This window comes from Trachurus trachurus (assembly GCF_905171665.1).
Source record: "Trachurus trachurus genome assembly, chromosome: 22".
NCBI classification, from domain to species: Eukaryota; Metazoa; Chordata; class Actinopteri; order Carangiformes; family Carangidae; genus Trachurus; species Trachurus trachurus.
Window position 1 is genome coordinate 25,070,207 of NC_139907.1, and position 10,913 is coordinate 25,081,119.

Genomic DNA, 10,913 nt, shown 5'->3' on the forward strand with positions numbered 1-10,913 from the left:
GGCTAGAGAACAAGACATAAACACAAAGTGACGGACAGTGTACTGGCTGTGGCTACACTCGCCTTGTAGTTGTGATAAACAGAAATGTACATAATTAGAAATACAGCCAATACTTTGTCTCTGTATTCAGAACTCAGAAAAGATATTAAAAATTTAAGTAAATCTGTAATTTCTTGTCTTTTGTACTATTTTACTTCATCATGATATCATTCAGAGAATCCATATATGAATTAACCACATTATCTGGAGCTATACTGCACATTTTATTGGCGTTTTTCTTTTTACAATTCAGGATGTTCCAGTTTGACAGCTCGCCATGGGTGCGTTGGTTCAAAATATAGGGCACAAGAATTTAATGTACTTCAAAAAGTTAAACAACATAAAACACAATTTCGTCTCCAATATCAAGCTCAGTCAAATGCAGTTAAACTCATTAAAAAGAAAACCTGATCATATTTAGCTCTGCATTTCTGAGCAACATGCTGAAATTTCAAAGCATATCTAAAAGAAAGAAAAATCAAATTCCTGGAAAATTTAACATTTTTGAAACGGTCCAATTGAAACATGCTACCACAGCTCAGAGGTTAGCCGTTAATGAAACATAAATAGGGACTTACTCTAACAATTAAATAAGATGAAAGGCAGTTAATCATTGGGCATCTGGGTTTCTGGCTCCAGAGGCGACGCGGCTGTTGATGACCTGGTTTCAGAAGCAGGAGCCAGTTGGCCTGCTTCGTGTTGTACGAGTTTGAAGGAAATCCACCTCAAACATTCAGATCACCGGTGGCACTGAACAGCCAAGGATGAGATGTTACCATGCAAACAATGGCATTATATCGAAGCAGTCACCGGGTGGATGAACAGTGATTCTGTGGCCTCGGGTGAATGGGTAGAAAGTGTGGGTGGGGCAATAACCTTAGCAGAGGCCTTTCCCGTTTCCCCCCACTGATCGTACAGGCCAGTTTTACGTAACCATGGATATGTGAAAGAGTCTGTTGCTCATTGAGTGGCTTTGGTTTTCTTGCTTTTGCTTTTCTTATCCTTCTTCTTAAGTCCATCCATGTGAGCTCTGAGGAGGTTGGAATACGCCTGTGAAGAGAAATGTATCATTCAGTCACAACGACTCATTCATCACAGGCAATCATGGAACAAAGGATCATTTCCAACAACTATTTAATAACATCAAGGAGACCTGATCAAGAGAATGTTTAAAGGGATAGTTTTACATTTTGGCAAAATGGCCCAATGCCATAATCCCTATAGTTTTAGGAGTAGGTTCGTCACCTTCAATCAGACAGAGACAGAGTTGTTTTCGAGGCAAATGCAGAGACTGCTGGCCGAAAAACTGCCCCGACGGGAACACGTATCAGTGGTTTTGCATGAATTTACCACGAAAACAACTCAGTCTCGTAACGTTCCCTTATTATCTCATAGTGTGGTGAATGTGCAGGTCATAACTTGTCCATAAGAGTGTTTTGGAGTTGTTGGATTGTGTATTTGATGAGGGAAACCAAGAAATTCTATTAGTCTCCGTAGCGTAGCTCTGAGCAGCTCGTGGCTCTGCTCCGCTGTTCTAAAAATAGCTTGCACCGACAATTAAAGGTATCGAACCTACTGCTAAGACTATAGCGATTATGGCAATGGGCCAATTTGCCAAAATGTTAAATTATCCCTTTAACCCTGGATAACTACCACATTTAACTAGCTCAACCCACCATTTGAAACTTGATTACTTCTTTGGTGCTGACCTGAAATGGCAAGAAAGGAAAATTTAGCATCAACAGCTCGTATAAAACATTAAGACCAAAATAAAGTTGAATTCATCAAATCCAACCATGAGGAAACCCTGTTAACTCACCACTGTGCTAATTTTCCTCTTGCCATCAGACGCTCTGATGAGACATTTGTTGTCTGCAGGTTCAAATGACTCTGAGCTGCCCTTTCTGGGAACGGGCTTGGTCCTGCCATCATCTGAAAACACACACACACACACACACACACACACACACACACACACACACACACACACACACACACACACACACACACACACACACACACACACACACACACACACACACACCAGAAACTCAAATGATTTCTTTCCTAATGTATCATGAATAATAACTGATAATTCTCAGTAGGGGTCCACTTACATTTCTTTAGTGTGATGACAACACTGCCAGATGTCCTGCACTTCTGGAAAAGCCGTGTGAGCTCTGTGAGGAACTGGGGAACAAAAGAAAAAGGCTCATCTTCTTGTTTCAGTCATGACTCATTACATTTCAGCAGCACAAACACAGCTGGGCCATGACCCGATCTGATCTGTGCAGCTGTTGATCTGACAACAAGAGTAAGAAATATCTGAACCAGTTCAATCCAGAGTCACAACTGTTTCATGTTAACTGGGCACAATTTGGTGAAATCCTGTCATAGACAACACCTTTAGCCTTGAAGGCTAAAACGTACAGTTGTGTTGTCGTTGAAACCGGTTCATTTAGGTGGTGGCTGGGGAATTATGGGATATTCGCCTGCTTTAGCTTTAAGGAAGTGTATCGTTAAATTACCTACTAAACCACACACATTTTAGTATTTAAGAACATTTAAATAACTCCTTCATAATATCACACAATTTAATGACAATAATATAAAATGTCAGTTATTCTGTTTCAAGTACAGCTGTCTTTACAGCAGTGTGTTACGATGCTAGGTGCTAATTTACAAAGTTTGTTCAACGCTAACTAGATTTGTGCCCCATAATAAAACCGCAATTGTAATGTTAAATAACACAGCCGGTCATTTTCTACGGGACTACTGACTGTCAGTATATTAGACAGCTCAATAACTAAACTGAACCACATTACCAACACTAAACCAGTGTTAGCTCCAACCTAGCGTTAGCAGACTGGCTAATGAATCAGTCTGCCGACTAGCTGCTCTACCGCTGAGGGTGTTAGCCACCTGGCTTTCTGCGGGACCGCTGGACAGGACAGTGTCTTTCTCTCGGTTGTAACCGGTCACGACAGCAGCCTCAGTTATTTACAAAGTCTTTTCTGTTCTTACCGAGTCGTTTTCCAGCAGCACCATGTTTCTGTCTTCAGTTTAGCCGTAGCAGCAAGCTAGCTAGCTGTGGAAGTCTGAAGCACACGTAGCGTACTACACAAGCGGAGCTCCGCCCTGCCTCAGCGGGAGGCTGCGGCGGAGCGGAGCGCCCCCTGCTGCCCGGGAGGAGCACCGACACACACTGATACTGCTGATGTTTGTGCAGCAGCAAAAAGGAGAACACATCTGCCGTTTTAACACATGGCTTTGTGTTTGTTCGGGACATCATGTCAAGGTCAGTTTATTTAAGTTGTTTCAATAAAAAGTAGGATCATTTAGTTGATCAAATGTTGAAGTTGCAGCCAGGATATCTTAACAGCTTGTGATTTAGTTCCCTGGGCATTCTGATTGGTTACAGCCAATGTAAGTAAATAGAAGTGTGAGAGAGTATATGGTGGTGTCAAAACCCCCGAAACAAAAACAACAAACACATTAATCTCACAGTGTGCTGGGAAAAGGGTGGTGATGTGGCATTGTGATTTAACAGGAGGAGATTTGAGCTAGACAAAATGCACAATTTTTCATGTAGGCTACCATCTTTCATATATGGTGGAGGTCAAATAGAAGGGTCTAATTAGATGTTTGGAAAGTATTTTCAATACGAAAAACCTTCTTCTGATGGCAGCTACTGATGCAGCTGCCACAATCACAAGTGAAGGACACACTCCTTCGTCCTGTAGTCTCTACAAACAACTGAGTCTGGACTCAAACAATACTTTATCTGACTGAGGTTTACACATGTTTAATAATTATAAAGTATATTAACAACACAGATTTAGCAATTATACAGTATCAGTAATAACACATCCAACAATCAGTCAATACAAGGGTCACCAATACATTTAAGTCAGTGTTACCTACATCAATTAACCTTATTTTCATTTACAAGTGTATTAGCTCACTTAAGTTAATCAGAGAGTGAGAGATCATATAATAAAGATAATATTAAAACAAGATTTATTACAACAACATCACTAATACAACCTTAAAATACATGTTTCTGTCATGTTGACAGTGAACAGTCTGGGTGGTGCCCCAGGTCAGCAAGGTTCACGGCAAACTCAGAGTCCCAGTCTCTGTTGAAAACCTGCCTGAGCTGACTCTGCAGGGCCTTGGTCTTCCACACAGGGTGAGGAGCATGCTGGGAAATCACCAGACCCACTCCAGCTGTGGTCACAAAGTAGTCCCCTGACCAGTTGGAGGTACCTTGGTGACAACACAACGTTATCAAGTCAATGATTAACTCATTCACATGCAACAAATGAAGGGAAGCTTAAAGGGACAGTTCAACATTTTGGCAAATTGGCCCATTGCCATAATCCATATAGCTTTCGAGGTAAATTCTTGCGAAACCGCTCATGTGCGTTCCCGTCGGTCGCAGTTTTTCGGCAAGCAGTCTCTCCATTTGCCTTGAAAACATCTCTGTCTCGTAACATTCGGTTATTATCTCGTAGCGTGGTGAATGTGCAGGTCACAACTTGTCCACAAGAGTGTTTTCGAGTTGTTGGATTGTGTATTTGATGAGGGAAACTAAGAAATTCCAATAGCCTCTGTAGCATAGCTCTGAGCAGCTTGCGGCTCTGCTCCGCCATTCTAAAAATAGCTTGCACCGACAAATAAAAGTAACAAACCTACTCCTAAAACTATAGGGATTATGCCAAAATGTTGAACTATCCCTTTAACTGAGTTTAAATGCAACAACAAATGTGCAGAAATGAAAAACACGTCACTCACCAATGTAGGCTAATTTATCTGTCACCATGTATTTATTGTGGTTGACTCTGGAGTAGGGAATATTAGAATGGTTCCCCACAGGCACGATGTACAGTTTCTGGGAAGAGAATGACATTTAAAAAGTAAGACAGGAAGTTGTGTTTATCTCAAGGAGACATGACATGAAATTGAACCCATGTGGCGTCTTACTATTTCAATGTTGATGTGGCCTGGGCTGTTGAATGAGGCAAGAGACTGAAGGAAAGGCAGCATGGCCGGATCAGAGTCCCGTCCACAGCTGATCAGCATCCGGATGTTGACCTTCCTCTCGAATGCGGCCACCCTGATGGCATCGTCAATCAGCGGCCAGTATCTGTGTGATTATTACAGCATCCAGAGAGATAGAGGAAGTCAAGACACAGAGCTGCACTGTTGATGGAAACTAAACAGCTTCCTCTGTGAGTCAGGTTTACCTCATGGGCCTTTCAAAGCGTGTGCTGGGGAAGTACTCCATGACAGCTACATCAAGGAAGTGTTCAGCCTCTGAGATGCTGGAGAGAATGGCCTCCAGGTCCTGAGTCCTGGACGGAGGACAGAATGATGGTGGAGAGGCCTTGGGTGGGGAAGAGATAATATGGAAAATGACTATTAAAAAAACAAAAACTGTCAGAAATATAGATTTATCAGATGATGAAGAGGAGGACTGAACTACCTTAAGTACCTTGCAACAAGATTAAAGCAGAAGTAAGTGATATATTTGTGTTAATATAAGTCTTAAATAGTTATATCTTCCGACAGCAATCACTTACATAGAGTGTTTGGACCGAAACACGGGTCTCCCAGTCCCTCTGCTCTACTCTGAGCCGAGGAGAAAACATTTATCGTATCCTACAGTTTTTATCCAATGAGGAGAGAGAACGGCATGCAGGGCTGTGTGTGCAGCCAAGGGACGCCGTGAATGTGGCGACGTAGGGACGAGGACTGTTATGGTGCGTTCAAGGAAACTTGTAGACTCGTGTTTTTCCGTCCTGTGAAGTTGTATCAGTTTGATCTGGTACGAGTTCACGGGTCGGAAGTTACGAGTGGCCGTTATAGTGACTTTCACAGGTAAAACAGGTCGGAAAAACACGAGTGGGTTGCCTGGAACGCTACAAAGTCGTAAGTTGTGACTTGAAGCTGTAATTTACGATTTCAAAAGCCTGCCTCGAACGCAGCATTAGCGAAAACGACCGGATCGCTTACTTCTGCTTTAACTTGTGTTTAATTATGGGAAGACTATGATGGGCTTTGGATTTTGAATAGAACTGGAAGACTGTGTATATACATAAGATGTGTATATATTTATTATACATATACTGCATTATATACTCTGTCTGAGAAGATTTTTGTTCATGTGTCTCTGTGTGCTTCGTTTGAGGAGGCACACATTTTTTTTGTTTTATTTTGTTTTTTACTTTTATGCTGATATATATAGCTACGTATGTGGATGAACATGTGTATATTTATGAGGTAAACATTAAAAAGAAAAGAAAACTGACAATTCCAATTGTATGGTTTAGAATATTGTGATTGTATGTGTTAACAATACATTAAATACATATTTAATTGATGGGGAAAAAACCATTGCATCCATAAAACATGATTTATGATGCTTGGCTTTGAAGTTAACATTCACATTCACTTCTCTGTAAATCATCCACTCTGTAAAGAGGAAGTGAAACTCACCGAGAGGTAAATACTGCTGGAGACATTGTCAGCTTCCACCAGCAGGGGGCGGTCTTTGTTGATGTCAGTTTCATACTTTGCAGGCCAGGGCTCAGGCAGGGAGCTGTTGGACGCTCCCATGGCCCAGTAGGACTGGAAGATCTTGTGCAGGTCCTTTGCCAGCCTGGAGCAGTTGTAGATGACCACTCCCAGCTCCTTCACCTACATAGTCAACAGTAACATGTCAGGATGTTGCTGTAGGGTTGAGAACCTGCACCTACGACTGGACCGTGTTCTGTCTGACCTGTGTGAGAGCTCTCCAGTCCATGTTGGCGCTTCCAATGAACACATGTTTTCTGTCAACGATCCAGAACTTAGTGTGGAGGACTCCTTTGGTCAGGCGCCCGAAGTTCACCTCCCTCACATGGGCTCCTACAGACACAAGGAGAAAACATTAAGAACAGAATTCATTGCAAATCGAAACCTGATGTGATGACTGTAGACTAGAGCAATCAGAACCAACAGGATGAGCTCAGGACCTTTCTGTTTCAGAAACTTTAAATCTGTGGAGTTGGTCCTCACGGTGGGAACGCTGGTCACCACTCGGACAGAGACGTTCCTGGAGGGTAACTCCCCGAGCTCGCCCAGGATCTCTCTTCCCTGCCAGAGACACACTGAGTGTTAAAGCACATAAATAATGTTGCTGCTGGTAGGCTATGCGCAGATCTGTGGGAAAAATGTAATTTTCTGTGGGAAAAACATTTTACAGGAAAGCTTTCATGTTTTGTGAGCTCTTCGTATTGGTTTATAGTATGGTTGGTAGGACCAGAAGATTCCCCGTGTCTCCTGGTTTCATATGATATCTGTATCTTCACTCTCACTTTAAAACTGGCCCCCATCAGCTGAAACTCTTTACTTTTGCTTCATTTAAGCAATCATCCAAACATCCTGCACATACGCACACACACTCACGCACAAACACATACATACCATTCACGACGTTTATTTTGTAACAAAAAAGAAAAAAAAAAGACATGGTATTGCAGCTGAGAACATCCAGTATTGTTCCATCTCCATTAAATAAAGTGCAGAGAAAAAGTAAGGGTTAGGGAATAGGCTAAGTGGTTGTTGCTGTCTTTGAAAAAGGACAAAGTCCTTGTTTCTCATTGTATGTACAAAAAAAAAAAAAAAAAAAAAATATATATATATATATATATATAAAAAGACCCAAAATTATATTATAAAATTATAATTAGACCTTGTTTGTATTCTTCTTAGACCCATTAGGAGGATACCACATACTTGACCATCAGGACAAAAATGTTCTGTGGTTTTCAGCCTTCTATGATTATATTTAGCCTATCGTTTACAGCTGAGAACATCAGGTACTGTATTGTTCCGTCTCCATTAAATAAAGTGCAGTGAAAAAGTAAGGGTTAGGGAATAAGTGGTTGTTGTTTTTGAAAAAGGAAAAAGTCCTTGTTTCTCATTGTATGTACTTGTGCCTGTCAAATGAATAAAAAATCATCATTTAAACAAGAGTGACAAATATGCAAGAAGTAGGAAATCAGGGAGGGGGCAAATACTTGACAGCATTGTATTGAGCCTAAGGGGTTGAAAATTAGAGCACATGACAGTAGTCAGTGGTCCTGAAATGTGTGTTTCTCTTCTATAATACACATTCACTGCATGGGTGTACCAACACACAGCTGGGAGGGGGGTGGTCACACACACAGTTTTCCCTAACAAATAAATTAAACTGTAGAATTAAATGGAAGATAAATCAGAAATAACAAGAGACGGATGCGTTAACAGCTGGGGTTCTTAAAAGGAGAATGTATATCACATACTTTAAGAATAAGGTGGTTACACCCTTGAGTTTATCGAAAATCTGAGGAAATAATGCTACAGCACTGTAGAATGTCATAATGTCATAATTTGCATAATTGAGCATATACTAAATAAGCATTATTCTGTAATTATCGTGTTTATTAGCCTAACTATTGCTAGGTAAAAACCTAGGTAGTTTTTTTTAGTTTCAAAAAAGTAATTTTTGCAGATAGGAGGTTTTGCATTTCGGCCATAAATGTTTTCTTTTAAAGGTCCAGTGCGTAAAATGAGGGGAAAACAGTGACATCTAGCATTCAGATTCTATTATTTATCTATTAAATAATTCTATTGTTTATTTACTAGATTATTAGTTTATTTTGAGTGAAACTCTTGAAACGTGCTCTCTGGTTGGCTGGATTTTCCATTACGTACAAACATGGCGGCACAAGATGGCGACACTCTCTAAGCAAGACCCTTGCTATATGTAGCCTATATATAAAAGAAGAATTATAAGGCTATGAAAACCAAACAGATTTTATTTTATAGCGATTATACACTTATACAAATATATATAGCTAATATATTCATTGGTAGTATATTTAGATTTTGCCAATAAACCTTGACAAATATTACACACTGGACCTTTAACCGATTTGAGATTTTTCAAATCAACTCAGTATTTTTAAGTGTAAAAATGTTTACACTAAATGAATTAAGTAACATGCAGTATTACTTTTTAGAGTGTGTGCAGTACTCACAGGTGTGTCAGAGGACGAGTTGACATTGATGTCTTCCCCCGTTAAAGTCCAGTAAAAAGAGGACACATCCACTTGGTCTGTTGCCATGGCAATGAGATCTTTCCAGACCTGTTCCAGAGGGATCCCGATGGTCACGTTGTCTTTGTATTTCATGTCTAGGGGGATGCTCTCCACCAGGACCATGCTGAGGGGGGTTAAACACAGACATGTGTGTGAATCCTGTGGAAAGTGAACTGGAGAAAATTATGGTGCAATTTAGAGACACTGATCTTTTACTTGATGCGTCTAATGTGGATACAGTATGATTAGTGGGTTCAATTCCAAATTGCTCTGAACCTCATGACTCGGTGTGTGTATCATCATCTACACAACGGCTCCACGCAAAAAGGGAAATAAACAAAACTCTGACTGAACTCACTGATCAGACAAACCTCAGTAGATACATGTGGTAAAATGGTGAGTAATGCTTACAAAAATCTTGAGGATCTATTGCTGGAAAACATTTTTTCTTTGAATGTAATCTTATTTATTATTGATGACCTTTTTAATAGGCTAATGCTATTTTTAGTTTTTATGGCGTGTTGTTTGTATCAAAGACAAGTCAAAGTTCTTTTGTCTCCCATTGGGGAGATTTTGCTTGGTTAAAAAAGGAACCACTGCATGGATGACAAACATACAGAAACAATGAAAGACCACAGAAGTCTAGGAAGCACAGTGGGATTGTACAAAAGATGAATTTGAAGATATATTTTAGGTATAGCCATGGCAATTCTACCTTAAACATCTTTGTTTATCGATTGTAATTCACAAAAAAAAATGTGTAAGTATTTAGATAGTCTCTATATTCATACCTGTCAGTGAGTTCAACCAGATCACTTCATCAGTGACAGTTCACTGATAAACTTTTTATTGGAGCCCATACATACCAGCACTTTGGTCCACTGGGTTTTTTGGTCCAAGTGCTTAAAGTTGATATTGTATGGTATGGTATACATCTGTCACTAGACTCACTACTGTACCATGTAACAACTGAGTTGACTTTTCTCATTGTTAGTCTCCAGGGTGGCTCTTTTGTTGCACAAACATGTTGACAGACAACTGACTGAACCACCTCTGGGAGGATTATTACCTGCACTGGTCTGTAGAGTTACTACCCTCACCCACGTCTCCAGGGAGCGTCTCATGATCTTTGGGTGGCGGGGGCCTCTTCAGAACAACGATGGCGAGCACAATCCCCACGACAGTCAACAAGCCCAAAACCACAGCTAATGTCACACAGCTGGTCGACCTCTGACAACCAGGAGTTTGGTAGAAAAACAAATGTAAGAGTAGGAGAGGTAAAATACATGAAATAATTAACTGCTTGATGAATGTTTGTTATATCCTACCCCTTTGTTTGGAACATAGCTGTCATGAAGGCTACTATACGCAGAGGACATGTTTCCTCTCAAGCATCACTCATCTGTTAAAGATCAAAAGCAGGAAATTATTGTCTTAGGCAGAAAATAAGCACATTTGAAATCTGACTATGCAGACCACACTAATGACAGGACTCTGCATGTTTAGTGGTTTAAGTTTCCAAACAAGTTTTGTTCTTGGGAGTATTTGAGGCAAAAACAACTTACACAGAGAAGATGAAGATAGTTCCTCACTAAGAAGAGCTGAGAATAAACAGTGTGATCCCCCTCCAGCTTTCACCCGACTCTGAGCTGAAGCGATAGCTCTGCCTCTGAATATAGCGCAGCATAGTTCTCCTTTTTACTTTCACTTCTGGTTTTCATACATCTATAATCTCAGGAATGCCCC

The 10,913-nt window shown here is 40.5% G+C and overlaps 3 protein-coding genes across 3 annotated transcripts in view; all 3 read right to left on the reverse strand.

Moving 5' to 3' along the window:
• The window catches only part of adss1 (adenylosuccinate synthase 1), a 108,605-nt gene that overhangs the window by 9,292 nt on the left and 88,400 nt on the right, over positions 1-10,913 (reverse strand). The gene's annotated exons all lie outside the window — the stretch shown is intronic.
• Positions 251-3,196, reverse strand: srp14 (signal recognition particle 14). Its single transcript, XM_083998047.1, has 5 exons — positions 3,064-3,196; positions 2,157-2,229; positions 1,859-1,971; positions 1,716-1,748; positions 251-1,089 (listed from the first exon to the last, which is right to left on the reverse strand). The coding sequence occupies exons 1-5, from the start codon at positions 3,085-3,087 to the stop codon at positions 1,000-1,002; spliced, it is 333 nt and encodes a 110-aa protein (XP_083854173.1). The 5' UTR covers positions 3,088-3,196; the 3' UTR covers positions 251-999.
• On the reverse strand, positions 3,816-10,805 carry pld4 (phospholipase D family member 4). The gene is made up of 11 exons (XM_083998997.1): positions 10,733-10,805; positions 10,496-10,569; positions 10,237-10,397; positions 9,108-9,291; positions 7,059-7,179; positions 6,824-6,951; positions 6,541-6,741; positions 5,289-5,428; positions 5,026-5,188; positions 4,837-4,933; positions 3,816-4,308 (listed from the first exon to the last, which is right to left on the reverse strand). The coding sequence occupies exons 2-11, from the start codon at positions 10,544-10,546 to the stop codon at positions 4,106-4,108; spliced, it is 1,449 nt and encodes a 482-aa protein (XP_083855123.1). The 5' UTR covers positions 10,547-10,569; positions 10,733-10,805; the 3' UTR covers positions 3,816-4,105.

Excerpts from the sequence above, each read along its gene's own strand:
- pld4 (XM_083998997.1), bottom strand. The coding sequence starts at position 10,546 with ATGTCCTCTGCGTATAGTAGCCTTCATGACAGCTATGTTCCAAACAAA. Across the intron at positions 10,398-10,495 it reads GCTATGTTCCAAACAAAGGG|AGGTCGACCAGCTGTGTGAC; the intron begins GTAGGATATAAC and ends CCTGGTTGTCAG. Across the intron at positions 6,952-7,058 it reads AAAGTTTCTGAAACAGAAAG|GAGCCCATGTGAGGGAGGTG; the intron begins GTCCTGAGCTCA and ends TTGTGTCTGTAG.
- srp14 (XM_083998047.1), bottom strand. The coding sequence starts at position 3,087 with ATGGTGCTGCTGGAAAACGACTCG. Across the intron at positions 2,230-3,063 it reads TGCTGCTGGAAAACGACTCG|TTCCTCACAGAGCTCACACG; the intron begins GTAAGAACAGAA and ends TTTGTTCCCCAG. Across the intron at positions 1,090-1,715 it reads AAGTAATCAAGTTTCAAATG|GCGTATTCCAACCTCCTCAG; the intron begins GTGGGTTGAGCT and ends TTCTCTTCACAG.